The 15056-nt window shown below is 46.9% G+C and overlaps 1 protein-coding gene across 9 annotated transcripts in view; it reads right to left on the minus strand.

Annotated features, from left to right (window-relative positions):
* The window catches only part of KCNMA1 (potassium calcium-activated channel subfamily M alpha 1), a 917661-nt gene that overhangs the window by 293615 nt on the left and 608990 nt on the right, over window positions 1-15056 (minus strand). For all 9 annotated transcript variants that reach the window (XM_023547132.2, XM_010589260.2, XM_010589253.2 and 6 more), the window contains 3 exons: window positions 7592-7702; window positions 4497-4602; window positions 2286-2368 (listed from right to left, as the gene is read on the minus strand). In XM_023547132.2, coding sequence (XP_023402900.1) covers window positions 2286-2368; window positions 4497-4602; window positions 7592-7702 — 300 coding nt within the window. The remainder of the gene's footprint in view (window positions 1-2285; window positions 2369-4496; window positions 4603-7591; window positions 7703-15056) is intronic.

The following is a 15056-nucleotide window of genomic DNA, read 5'->3' on the forward strand; positions in this document are numbered from 1 at the left end:
CTTAGGAGAGCTCATGTATCAACCTCCTTCAAATGACTGCATGAAGCATATTGCCAAGGAGAAGGGAGTGGAGAGAACATGGTGCCAGATGTTGCCTGCCAGACTCAAGAACCAGAAGAACCAGATGCTGTCGGGAGCATGTGCTCCCAGGAAACACTGAAGGAATCCCTCAACCTCCCTGATGGGAAAGGAAGCTCTTGTCACTTGGGGCCACTGATTAAAAGCAAAGACAAAGGAGATGCCAGAACTGTAACGATTCAAAGGCACCTTCCCAACCTTCAGCCTCAGGTGAAACCCCAGGACACAGTAACCAAGCGGTGGGGATCAGGAATCTCTGTCTAGACCAAAAGGATAGCTGCTGACAATTAGGCAGGGATTCCCAGGAATACGATGGGACTGATATGTTTTCTTGTAGCTCATCTCCCTTTTAGAGCATTCTCTTTATGAGGCCCTTGCAGTTCTCTTAACTATACTGCAACCATGCTAGAGAAGAAAAGAATTCCAGAGGGACTTAAACTGGGGCAAAATGTCTGAACTTTCTGATCATTTCACAGTCACAGGATATCTGAAATACGGGTCTAGGGACAGAACAAAAACTCAACAATTTTCTTTGGAAAAGAGAAAAGAAAAAGATGTTAGAGCTGGAGTAGAGACTGTACTGGTTAAGAGCTTGGCTGCTAACCAAAAAGTCGGCAGTTTGAGTCTACCAGCAGCTCCTTGGAAACCCTGTGGAGCAGTTCTTTCCTGCCCAATAGGATTGCTAGGAGTCAGAATTGACTCAGTAGCAACGGGTTTGGTTTGGTTTTTAACCCACTTACAGTAAAGGCACAGGACAGTGTTTTCCAAAGAAGGTCCCCACAGAAGATGGTATGTCAAAAAAAGGGAGTGGGGGTACAGCTTGTAGTCCAAAGAGGTTTGAGAAATTCTCTGTAGAATTCTCTAAGATTCATAATAGCACTGAGGAGAAAAAATAGCATAGCACTGAGAGGGCTTTCAGTGACGAAAACAATTTAATTTTGGGAAACTGGTTGAAACAAGCTTATTGGTCAGTAAGCTGCTTTTTGCGGGGTGGGGTTACTAATCAACAGGCTGTAGACACACCTGGGAAAGCCCTAACACGGGGTTTCTCCATTTAGCCATTATCAACATTTTGGGCCAGATATTTCTCTGTTGTGGGGGGGGGGGGCTATTCTGTACGTTATAGGCTGTGGGGGTACATCCTGTGCGCTGTAGGTTATGGGGGGCCATCCCTGCACTGTAGGTTGTGGGGGCCATCTGTGCACTATAGGTTGTGGGGGCCATCCTGTGTACTGTAGGTTATGGGGGGCCGTCTTGTGCACTGTAGGTTGTGGGGGCCATTCTATGCACTGTAGGTTGTGGGGGCCATCCTGCGTACTGTAGGTTATGGGGGGCCATCCTTGCACTGTAGGTTGTGGGGGCCATCCTGTGCACTGTAGGTTGTGGGGGCGATCTGTGCACTGTAGGTTGTGGGGGCCATCCTGTGCACTGTAGGTTGTGGGGGCCATCCTGTGTACTGTAGGTTATGGGGGGCCGTCCTGTGCACTGTAGGTTGTGGGGGCCAACCTGTACGCTGTAGGTTGTGGGGGCCATCCTGTACGCTGTAGGTTATGGGGGGCGGTCCTGTGCACTGTAGGTTGTGGGGGCCATCCTGTGCACTGTAGGTTGTGGGGGCCATCCTGTGCACTGTAGGTTATGGGGGGCCACCCTGTGCACTGTAGGTTGTGGGGGCCATCCTGTGCACTGTAGGTTGTGGGGGGCCATCCTGTGTATTATACCATGATTAGCAGCATCCCTGGCCTCTTCTCACTAATTTGCTAGGAGCATCCCCCCAGTTGTGATAACCAGAAACGTCCCCAGATATTGTCAAATGTCCGAGGGGGACAGTATCACTCCCAGATGTAATCTCTCAGGTCCACTCCCTCTTAACGAACATGGTAACTTAATTCAGGTCTGGACTCATTAAATCTGTCTTTCCTTTTCTGCTTCTGTCTCAAGGTACCGCAAACCCCATACTACCTGTGAGCCCAGAGTTCCCATCTGTTAAAGGTAAGCTTCCTGCTGACGGCGCCCTATGTCAATGCCTTTATCACCCATCACCAACCGCCTCGGCTCCCCTGGGCCTATGCAGGTGGCCAGTTGTGCGGTGGCTCATGGGGGAAAGAAGGTGCAGCAGGGACGGTCCTCTACAGGGGGCCCCAACAAAGGACACTGAGTGGACGGCAGAGTGCCACGCCTGAGACCCTCCCCGGCCTCCCCAAGGTCACCTCATGATGTTGGAAGCATCTTCAGCATCCGGGTCAGCGCAGTACTTATTGGCAAGGATCAGGCACGCATCTGCTGACTCTATCTAAGACACCAAAAGGAAAATCACAAAAGACAAACATAAGTAGCGGCCCATGGTTGCAGTCTCTCTCTGCTGACAGCTCGTGGAGAACCCGGTGCTTTGCAATAGGAAGAAAAATAATAATAGTAATAATCCTGAGAGATTCTAGTTTTTGCCAAAAGTACAGGCTGAAAATTCTTGTTATGGTATCAACGTTTCATCTTGTAGATGCGGGAGGATACAACACGCACCTTGATAATTATACTTCACATTTGGCATAGTCACTTGCTAGATTTCTCAGTTTCTTTAAATAACAATTAATTAAGCATTTCCGTTCAGAATTCCCCTCCTCATTTCCCAACAGCCTGCACCACCATCCTAATTGTCCCAGTGGAGAAATGGAGGTGGGTAGGCTAAAGCCCTCCCGTCAGGTTAACAAGGTAACAGTTCTTGGGGACTCAGAAATTTAGACTTCGAAGTTCTCCATCTAACCTTTTTTCATATCTTCATTCTCTGTGGAATAAGAGGAGATCAGATAGCAGCTCCATATTGTTTAGTACTCAATTATTATTCAGATATTCAGAAGACAATAAATTCACGTGTATGAAATATGTTACAGATGATTACAAAATATAATCTGCTGACTCAATCTAAACTTGAGCCAAACCCCAAAAACCTGCGACTCCACATCACAGAGCAGAACCGCTCCATGGAGCTTTCTTGACTGTCATCTTTACGGAAGCAGTTCACCAGGCCTTTCTTCCGCAGAGCAGCTGGGTAGGTTCCAACTGCCAGCTTTTAGGTTAGCAGATGAACCCAGACCACTTATGTCACTTACCCATAAACCCACTGCTCCCTTAAACGTGAGCCAAAAGATCCTCAGAGGGGGGTCATGAACTTGATAATGCTAACAATTGTTTCCATTTAAATTAGGTCCATAAGTTTATGTTCTCCTAAGACTTCACATTAGCCCCAACTTGGATAATGTTGGGATGATATTGATTACCTGGACTAAATAAGCAGAAGAATTCTCATGCTGGCTCAGGTCAGTAATCTGTCCTACTTGGCATTTTGTGGCTAATAGACCATTCTTCCTGCATTGGTGGGAGGGCACAGTTTCCCCCATACTGTATCAAAAATTGTTTCTAGTTTTCCTTAATAATCCAAAGACTTTACCCAAACTCTCTGGCTTATTCATAGTTGCCAGCTATATTATTTACTGATTCACTTGGCATTTTAACTCCAGTGGATTTATAATATTAACGTATACCCACTGCCTTGCAAATATTGAGCGTGCTTCCAAAATCCATACAATATGAGTAAATTAGCACGTCTTTCCCTTTTAAGCCTCAGGTACGCTTTATGAGAAATTCTAACTTAGCAAATTCTGGAAAGGTAGATTTGCCTGTTACCAAATACTATCAGATACCTGCATGGTTAAATTTTTGCACTTTGAATCTTTGGTGGGGGAAAAAGGAAGCTCAAAAATTTTTATAGCTTATGAAAAATTTATTTTATCCTCTATCCTTAATGTTCCTTACAGGTGTAAATAATAAGTGTCTGAGCTTTGTTGAGCCCAACTTAACATTCAAGATAGGACTCACTTGATTATGTTGTGTTCGAGACTACCGAGCGCATAGACTGGCCCACTTCCTTTAGGAGTGGTGGATATTGAGGGAACCAGCAAAATAAGTTCATGCTATGACTAGTCCAGGGAGTCTCTGGGTGGTAGAAACAATTAATGTGCTTGGCTGCTAACTGAAAGGTTGGAGGTTCAAGTCCACCCAAAGGTTTCTCAGAAAAAAGGCCTGGGGATCTACTTCCAAAAAATGAGTCCTTGAAAACCCTACAGAGCACATTTCTACTCTTACACACCTGGGGTCACCATGAGTTGGGGTTGACTCAACAGCAACTGGTTAGTTGGTTATGACTAGTTAAGTGTGGGATGCTTGGAGGAGGCCTAGCACGGGCCAGCAGAACAAAGCCTTGGGATCCATGGAAGGGTGATGTCAACATTGGTAGCACCTGAGGTATCTCGTTAGAGATGCAGGAGTGCCTTTTGGCCATCCTAGGAGGCATGTCCCCTCACCACTGTGTCAGACCTCCCTGCCCCCAGATGGAGTAAAAGCAGAAGTCACCTGCTCTTCCTTACCTTGACTCTCGCAAGATCATGTGGATTGAGGACTGAGCCCTGATAAAATTCCACCTGAGTAAAATGCCGTTTGAACAGAGCTTCAAGCTCCAGGTTAGGGGAAATGCTGTGCAGGGAGAGAAGAAAGATCCATTAACATAACAAACAGGGGTATTCCGCCTCCACCGCCTCCTGTCTCTAATGTCCACAGAGGCAGTCCTGGAAGGAGCTTTCGCCCTCCAAACAGCCCCTTTCCTTGCCACAAATACAGGGTTCACACTCAAGAGACAGAAAACCCAGGCCAAATGAACACCAAAAACCTATACCCAGGTAAAAGAAGGCGCTCACGATCTCTACAAATTCTATAGCCTGGGGCCAAATGCCTTTGATTTTGTTACGGATGGAAATGCTACATTTGGAATAGAGAAACCAAGGCCGTGACATCAGTGACTGGTCAAAGGTTCCCCTAAGACAGCTGTCCTTCTGTTCCCTTCACCAGAAGTGGCCTTCCCCTGCTTCTCCACTTCACAGACTTCTCATCCCGCAAGGCCTGGCTCAAAAATGTCACCCTAAGAAGCCACAGACAGGATGACCTTCCTCGGTGCTGCTCTTACAGACTCACTCCACGCACCTGGTACGCTGTGCATGCGAGTTGTAGGACTTCACGTGTTTCCCCCTGGAGAACACATGCTAAAAAACACTAACCTATTCATTCATTTACAACATCTGCAGAGATGAAAAATGCCTATTCTCTATACATTATTGTGCTAGGCACTGGGAATCTATATTTAATTAGAACCTAAAACCCAAACCCATTGCCTTCAAGTTGATTCCGACTCATAGTGACCCTACAGGACAGAGTAGAACTGCCCCATAGGGTTTCCAAGGAGGGGCTAGTGGATTCAAACTGCCGACCTTTTGGTTAGCAGCTGAATCCTTAACCACTGCACCACCAGGGCTCCAATTAGAACCTACTAAGTGCCAAGTAGGAGTGCTGGTGGTGCAGTGGCTAAAGTGCTCGGCTGCTAACCTAAAGGTTAGTGGTTCGAATCTACCAGCCACTCCATAGGAGAAATATGCGGCAGTCTGCTTCTGTAAAGATTACAGCCTTGGAAACCCTATGGGGCAGTTCTACTCTGCTGTCCTATAGAGTCTCTATGAGTCAGAATCAACTTGATGACGATTTCTTTTTTTTATTGTGCCAAGTGGTAAGTCAGCACTTGCCTAACATTTATTACGTATTTAGTATTGATATGTTAACATTTCGAGCATTTAATACATGACAGACACGGCTCTAAGCACCTGGCAAGTATTCACTCATTTAAACCTCAAAAGGACACTAGAGCAAGGCATGTTATTAACCCAAAGCTTTGAAAGATTAACTAATGGGGACATCTACCATGAGTCTGACACTGATAGATAATGGGGACGCGAAGGTGAGTCCCAGCAACCAAACCATGAGCAGCCAGCTTGTTTATTCAGATGAAAGCAGTTGGGGAGAGAAAAGCAGCTGCCCATACAAATCCAGCCAGTCTCCCAGGGTCCATTTCACAGGTCTGCCCTGGTAACTAAGCAGCACCTATCTCTCCCTGACACTGATGCCCCAATACTAATTAACCCGACCTCAGCATCCATTGGCTAACACAGGATCTGATGTTGTCCTCTAATTGTTACCAAAGTGCTCATCTTGAATTCCTCAACCCATGTGAGGGCAGAACCTATATACTACGTTTCTCTTGAACTTCCCAAAATGTTCTGGCAGAGAACGGTCCCACGGCTGATAGTCAGTGGCCAAGCACTGAACTGGGCCCATGGGCACCTGCTCCATAGCCTGGCCTATCTTTCCAGAGTCTGGAGAAGTCAGTACCGAGAAGGAAAATGCTAGTTCTTAAACATGGTGGCAAGTCAGAAATTTGGGCAGCACCAGAACGCAGGGCATTCTGTGAACAAATGCCAGAAAAGGGGATGTACAGAACAAAAAGCCTCTACTGAAGTCACCTCCAGGATCCTAACATCTCAGCGCACCCCTGGGCAGGGTGGAGCCCTGGGCAGCGAACGCCGGGTCCAGCCAACACCACCACCACCACAGACCTTTGTCCTGGCCCTTCGCAACGCGGCGCCATGGTATTGCCATCTCCTTAAAAGAAGATAGTGTTGCCCAGGCCAAGACGGCTGAGTCCCCAAATTCTCTCCATTCCTGCGGCAAACTACCTTTTACCTATAAAGGGATCGGGCAAAACTAAAAACCTCAAGAAACTCAGGTGAAGGGGTGACATCTTGCTTTCCTCATCTGTTAAATGAAGATAAGACTTACCTCCTAAACTGGTCGTGCAGTCCAGTATGTTTTATCTTTGATGATAACAGCTAGCATTTATTGAACACTTGCTGTGTGCCTGACTGCACCCTTTACATGGATTGTTTCACTTCATTCTCACACAGCCTGATGAGGTAGCAACCATTAGCATCTCCCCATTTTATGGATGTGGAAGTTGAGGGAGGTTACGTACCCTGTTCAGTCGAGACAGGGTTCAGATCAAGAGATCTGAGTCTGGAGCATGTACTTTTACTCCTTTTGCTGATGAAATGAAAGACAGCATGTACAGCGTCAGGCAGAGCACCCCACGCTGGAGGCTTCTAGAAATGGCAGTTGTTGCTGCTGTTATAACTCTATACCCTGCTCTCTCTTCTGTGTGTCTGGCTTGGTCAACACCTCACTCCTGCATCCCCAAACTGTCCACACCACACAGATAATCATCTCACACCCAGATGCTGCGGATACACCTGGATCACACAGACCCGGGTTGCTGAGGGAACAGTAATGATGTGTGTGACCAACAATGAACCCTACTGTTATTTCTTCCAGAGAGGAATGCAGACTCGGGCTCAGAATTGCCTCCCCAGAGGCAGGCTCTGCTCTCCTGTTTAGCTAGTGATTGCTTTCCTTTCCATTGCTTCTGGATTTTCTTCTCCAATGACGCCGGCAGAGAGGATGGCTTAATCAACTCTGCCCTGCCCCCAATGCTGACACCATCACCCCCCGCCCCATGGGCATTTAGGGAGTCTCCTGCAGGGCGTGTGGTTGGGTCAAGGGCTTGCAAACACCAGGGGCCTCTTACTTGTGAAGAAAGACAATCTCCACGTTGACATCGTCCCGGTCCTTGTGCAGAAAGTCCTTCAGGAAGTTGGAAACACTCTCCAGAGTGATGTGTCCACAGACCACAATGTGCCTGCATGGGAAAAGCCAGTTAGATCTGCGGGGCCCAGAGACGCCCCAGCACCTCACTCCCTGGCAAGACAGAGGACACACAGCAGCTGCAGGGGGAGCATCCATCACCTCCCGCGGCCACCATAAACCCAGCTCCCGTCCCTGGAGGGCTGTGAGGCGAAGCAGCGGGGCTAGCGGGTGCTTAGAGACACCTAGGCAGGAAAAGCATATGGCTCCTCACCTGATGCTGCACAAAATCCTATTAACAGCTCAACGTTTGGCCGAGTGGTTTTATGCATTTAACAATAAGTGACATTATGCTTGCGTTTAAACGCTGCATTATCAAGCCCCCTGCAGATTCATATCTCTCCCTGTCTGCCCACAAAGCGTCCTCCCAGGAGATTTACTGTATGAGTCTTGGTTTATGACATAGAGCTTATCAGGTAATGAGATAACAAATCTTGCTGAAACGATGATTTTGTGTATAAGAAAGCGGACTTTTACCAGGGTGGCTAATGTGCAGCTTGACACGTTATAGGCTGTGCTGGCCATAAGCAGTAAAAAGGGAATTTTGCATTTTTCCGCCATAACTCCTCTGACAATGGGGGCATGGAACACTTTACAGTAAGTGAGCATTACTCAGGGCGAAACGAGGATGGGACGCCTGTGGAATCGGGGATCGTGCTGGCAGGCTGCGCGTCCCCAAGGGGCGACTCTCTCAGGGGGCCTGGGATTTCCAAGAGAGCCAAAGGGATTTACCCCAAGACGGGGAGAAGCCAGGAAGGCATGAGGCCGGATTGACGGTCTTGTTCAACGGTGGTTTGGACTTCTTTTTCGGGAGATGGTGGCTGCCCCTGAGGCCACGAGACCCTCTTCCAGAACTGCAGCTGTCCCTCCAACTTTTGGGGGCTCCTGGCTTCTTCCCTGGGCTGCTGCTGTGCCAGCTTACGCTAGCCACATGATTCCCGGTAACAATTTGGGTACAAGAATTAGCCCCAAGCCCAAAGTGGGGACTGAACGTGGAGGTGAAACTCGCTGGCTTCTTATAAAGAGGCTACGGCAAGGGGCTCAGCCCAGGTCTCCAGCCCACTTAGGCTGACAGTGACTGGGGCAGAATTCCTGGCCAGGCTTCGAGGCTCGGGCAGGTGGCAAACACGAAGCACGGTGATTTGCTGGGCAAAAATTTAGAGTGGCCAGGTCTCCTGCACTTCCTAAGTGCTCTGTGCACGTTCCAGCCCGGCAGAGCGCTCACTGGCCGGAGGTACTCGTAGTAAGAGGCAGTGATGATGGCTTATGCGATGTCCCATTAGGCGCCATCACAAGAGCCTGCCCTTTCGCTGTAATTTGGTGCTTGAGTAAGTGTGTGCGAATAATGCAGTAAACTCACGGTGAAAGGATAATGATGCAGAACAAAGAGTAAATCAATAATATGCACGGTGCAGTTAATAATATCATCATTATGGACTGTTATTGTTCCGGCGATGCAGTCAGAGATTGGGCAAGCAGCGGCCATCACTGGGAGGGAGGAATGTCAGGGGACCACTTCAGGAGAGACGTCTCAGCATGATCACTTTGCTCTTTAGCCTGAACCTGCAAGGTTCAGGGAAGATGCTCTGGCCACCTATCCAACTTTAATGCCTGAAACCCATGTGACTGACTCCCTCCTCACTGCTGTATGTTAGAATATACAGTGCAAATTAAACACACAGATTATATACATTTTCATCATGTCATATATTAAAATGTTTCTTGGGATGCATGTGCGTTTTTGTGGACAAAATGGAGTGCAAGTGAATTTCCATGTTCTGAGTAAGATTTCTGATTCTGAATTTGCTTGGTGTGCTCAGAAGCGATGGAGAAATAGGACCCTCCTCCTGACCCGACTGCCCCACACATGGCAACGGAGCTGCTCAGCACAGCTCTAATGCTTCCTGCCCACAAACATGCAAGATTAAGAACAAGGTCAATATGAATCCAGCTAATGGGTTCTGCCACAGGACACATTCATGATCGGGGTTCTTCCATTACCTGGATGTGACAAGTAGCCAGATCTGATCTCCTGCTCTGCCACCAAGGATGTGTGTGATCCTGGGGAAGTTACTTAGCCCCACATTCAATAAGGGTTAAGGCCACCCGGCCAGTGTCTTGGTATTGCTCCAGGCATTGCAAAGTTCAAAGTTCTGTACCAGAGTAAGCCTGGTTATTATTCAAAGCTGGATTCAAATCAATGAGAGGTCCGGGGAAATGCCTGAACATTCATCCTTTCTATCCAGTACACAAAGAAGCAAATGAAAGTCTGCCAGCATGCCCTCCTCTTCTGAAATCCTTCATCCCTGGGAAAGATGAGTGTGAGGTGGAAGGAGAGGAGATGAGCCCCCTCCCACCCTGAATCAAAGGCTCAGCCAGCTGATTTATTCCGCCTCAGAAAGAGTCAGGGTTCTCTTAGCTGAAGATGTGCCGGGTATATAAAATATATTCCAATGCAATCAATATTATCCCTTAAGCCTTTAATTAGCTTTCACTTCTCTTAAGAAGAAGACAAATGCTGGCAAAAAAGGAGAGAAAGAAGAAAAAAAAAAAAAAAGGATTGCCTTTTCTCATTTGGTGCTAGCTGTCCAATACTATTCTAGACAATGGAAAATACATCTTTTAGCTACAGCATGATTTTGGGGGTAGAGAGCAGTCTTTATCAAAGAGGAAGAAAAAAAAAATCTTCCTTCAACATAATTGGTATTTTTGCTCAGAAAAAGCGAGATTGATTGAAAGCAGATTGCCTTTTTGCCCAAGGAGAGTTATTAGGGGCATTATCATGGCAACCTTGGAGAACTCATATTGTTCCAATCTGTCCTGTATCTGATTTGAAGATTTACGGCTTCCCCCTTTCGTGCCAATAACCATCTCCCTCCATTTTGTTTTCCGTAGAGTGAAAGTGACCGAAGAGCCCACGTACTGAAAATGTTGGAATGCAGTTAGAATTGATGGCTGGGGAGAAGCCACCTCTTTGACTCAGCATCTGATGAGGAGATCTGCTTCTACCAGCCAGCGTCTGGGGACAGTGGCCCCACAGGAGCACCAGGGGTGGAAGGGGAGAGGGGAAAAGTTACTTCCCTCAAATATTTTCAGGACTTTTGAAAATTCCAATGGAAGTGGTTTGGGGAGAGATGTTATTGCAGAGAGAAAAGAAGTGGAATTTAATGTATCTTTATTTATCGAAAATATGCTAAGATTGAGAGGAGGCTGTGCCATCCTTAGAAAGAAAATGATGACTGTTAATACCACATGATCAGGGGAACTCCAAAAAGATCCCCACCCAAGGTATCTCTGCTGGGTTCCATGACACCCACAGATCTACCATTTGAGATTCATATTTTGATAGTCCTGTGTTAAGGATTCAAACTCAACTCTAATGCTAAATAACTGAATAGTCTGGGGCAAGGTCTCAAATTCTACCTCTTATAACTAAAATGTCAGAGCTTTGGAAGGGCTAGGGAAGTATCTGATTCACGAGATTTGCTGAGGGTTTCTTTCAGTAGATTTATTTAAGTAGTAAATAGCTATCTCTTTGTTTAAACAGATGTGAGAAAAGGCTTTGGCCCATTGGAAGCATTATTAACTGCTGGAATCAATGAGACATCTGTGAATCACTACCTAAAAGATATAAAGTGCTGTGGCCTATATAATCTCACCGAATTTCCAAACAACCCTGCCTTCTTAGCCGCATCTTTTCAGATAACCTCTCTGAAGCTCAATTTCCGTGAGTCACATGCCCAGCTTCCTCAGCCAAGTAAAAGTGGCATGTCCAGGATGCTATCCAGGTCTCTGACACTAATACTAAGATGATGGTGGTGGAAAGGAAAGAACATCCAAAAAAAAAGAAAAAGGCACCATTGAGTCGATTCCGACTCATGGGGGCCCCGCGTGTGTCAGAGCAGAACTGCCTCCACAGGGTTTTTTCAACGGCTTATTTTTTAGAAGTATATCATCAGGCCTTTCTTTTGAGGTGCTGCTGGGTGGATTCAAACCACCAAGCTTTTGGTTAGCAGCCGAGTGTCTGCACTATCCAGGGACTCGGAAAGTACACAGGCTGGAGGGCTTCAGCTTCTGCGTCTTCAAAACAGGGCAGGGCTGGGCCAACAGAAGGTCCTTCGGACACAGGGTAGAGGGGATGTTGAAGGGGCCCTCAGTGGGCCAGGAAAGAGGCTTAGCTTGGGGACTGGGGTGGATGATGGTGAACCTGACCTACAGCATCACCTGTTGCAGTATCACTAGATTCTGGTCAGTCGGGTTAGAGGGCTCAAGACAGCAATGAGTGAGTGATGGGCAGAAATCAGGAGTCCCACTGGTGAGGAACTCTAATCAAAGTTTTAACTTATGCCACATAATTTGTGGTAAGCCCAGGGATTGTGAAGTTCTGCCAATGATCATTTTAGACGCCACAGCATGCCACGCCCAGCACAGGACTTCCCCACCAGCCTCAGGAATCCAGGGGTTAACAAAGATCCAAACCATCCGTTAACAATGGAGACTATTTAGGGTAACTATGAAGGGAGCTAAACTGGTACCATCTATGGCTCTGGATTTTAACTTTTAGACCACTGGCTATCTTAACTGATTTCTATAGGGCCTGGTCACATGGTTGGTGTAGATGGCCAACACATTTAAATCAATAACCACTTCTGATCTGACAGACTTTGTCTTTTAAAGCTTTTGCTTAGCTCTGTGAACAAAATCTTGGGCAAAGGTAACGCAAGTTAATGTTAATGGCTCAGATTAAAGGATACATCTCAGGGGTCCCTGTGCTGTGAAACCCCTGAGCAGAAAAGACTGATGACAAGGACCTTCCCCCAGAGCCGACAGAGAGAAAGCCTTCCCCTGGAGCTGGTACCCTGAATTTGAACTTCTCAGCTCCTAGTCCGTGGGAATAAATTTATCTTTGTTAAAGCCATCCACTTGTGGTATTTCTGTTACAGGAGCACTAGATGGCTAAGACACATAGGTAGATAGGTACGTTTATATACGCATAGATAGGGATATATGAACGTATGGGTGTGAATGTATAAGTGTTTCTGTAGACAAATGTATATACATTTGTGTGTGTGCTGCATACATATTCATATATAAAATAAAGTACATAGGGGCACAGTTGTGGATACTTCCTAGACATACCCAAATACCTCATAGGATTGGGTTTTAAAAAAAAAAGACACATCTCACATGAATGAGAAAACATCTTAAATGTCAAAAGAGTAGCAGATGGCATTTTCCGGAAAGAAGTTAAAGCCAGGAATGACTTACTCATCAAGTTTAAGCTGGCGGTGTCTTGTGCTGGGCCAGGGGTCCATAAACATGGACTAGGCTGAATGGGTGCTGCAGGCAGTTAACGTGCTTGGCTGCTAACTGAAAAGTTGGAGGCTGGAGTCCACCCAGAGGTGCCTCAGAAAAAAGGCCAGGTGATCTATTTCTGAAAAATTAGCCTTTGAAAGCCCTACGGAGCACAGCTCTACTCTGACACACATAGGGGCTCCACAAGTCAGTGTCAACTTGACAGCAGCTGGAACTGGTAACACTGGAGGGTGGTGGAGCAAACAGGACATCACGCGGCTAACCAGAAGAAAAATAACGTCGTCTATTAGGAACTCTAAGGAGCCCTGGTAGCACAGTGACTAAGCACTCAGCTGCTAACCAAAAAAAAGGTCGGTGGTTCAAACCCACCAGCTGCTCTGTGCAGGAAGGATGTGGCGGTCTGCTTCCATAAAGACTACAGCTTTTGAAATGCAGCAGGGCAGTTCTACTCTGTCCTGTAGGGTCACTAGGAGGCAGAATTGACTCAACGGCAATGGGTTTGTTTTCTTTGGTATCATGAACTCTACCAGGATTCCCCAGAAAAGCTCCAGCTGCGTATTTCCTGGGCACATCCTCACTAAATGCATTGGTGTGCTTCTCCCGTTATTTATCATCCCCACCTCCAGCAACAAATCCAGCACAGTTTTCTCAGTCTCCCTACCCTGCTCTTGGTGATGCCCAAGGAGAGTTGGAACAGCAGTTTCAGAGCTCAACACCACTGGTGCCGTTCAGAACGAACAATGTAGCATAACTGACTCATGGCAGGAAGCACGAGAGAGGGAAGCAGAAAGGGTGCAGGAAGGACAGCAGCCAGACAAAACTTGGGACTTTTGCATAAGTGACATTTCACTTGAACAGACATCCAGAGACCCACTGAGGTTGAGTTTAGTTCAGGGCTTCAAACTGGTTCAAACCAGTTCCATCATGGCCAATGAAGCGCAACTGGAACAGATGTGAATTTTTACAGTTTGGGTGAACCAGAACAACAACTGGAACAGGAAAAATTACAGGTCAAAGGCCTGAAACGGGAGATTCGGAAGAGGTGAGCCCTTTCAGGAGCCTGACCCATGAGACTGGGTTATTGGCTGGACTGTGGAGAGCGACACACATTCACAGGGGCACTGTCGGCCGTGAATCTGAAGGGCAAGAGATTCGGTTGCTATGCAGTGCATATGCTGCCCTTGTTTTCTAAGAGGGAGATTAGGTTTCTAGCAGGGCTCCTATCTGTAATTTTTCCCATTCCAGTTACTGTTCTGGTTGACCCAAATTATAAAAATCCAGGTCTATTCCGGTTTTGCTTCCAAGGCCATGACTGAACCAGGAAGAACTGGTTCAAAGCCCTGGTTTACGTTCAATAAAAACTATAATCTACATACCATAGAAAGGATTCAGGTAGTGATTCTTAGACCCAGTGGCCTTTGAAAATAGGAGCTGTGACAATGATGGGCTCCCCTCCACATTCTCACATTTACCTTTGCATCAGATCAGCATGTGGAGATACTTAGTCTAGTATCTGGGTTATTTTAATGCAGAAACTGAGGACCAGTGATTCAGTGCGAGACAAGTGCCGGAGCAAAGGCAGAGATACCCCTCTGTTTGATGCCTTCCAAATAGAGGGAGCAGCTAGTGCCATGGAGAGGATCTTGGCTGGGAATTGGGAGGCGGAGGTTCCAGTCCTATGTGGCCTGGGGACGGTCACTATAAAATGAAGGGGCCCATACTGATTGGACTGTGGTGACTGACCAAGTTCCCAGCTGACATTAATGAATCCTTCCAGGGTGCTCCAGCTCTCTGCCACCATCCAAGTTCAAGGCATCATCGCATCTTGTCTAGACAACTGTAGTAGCTCCTTGTTTACCTTCTTCACTACCCCCACTCCTCTAAAAAAGCTAAAGAGCAAGAACTGAAGTCAGTCTGACTGCAATCAGGTCCCCCAAGGGCGGGGAGGTCTTAGACCTCTCTTGAGCAGTGCCTTACTCCAGGAAGACAATGTAAAATGCACAGCTCTGGGCTGTTTATTTTTAAAGATACTA

The sequence above is a fragment of the Loxodonta africana genome, chromosome 16, assembly GCF_030014295.1.
Source record: "Loxodonta africana isolate mLoxAfr1 chromosome 16, mLoxAfr1.hap2, whole genome shotgun sequence".
Taxonomy (NCBI): Eukaryota; Metazoa; Chordata; class Mammalia; order Proboscidea; family Elephantidae; genus Loxodonta; species Loxodonta africana.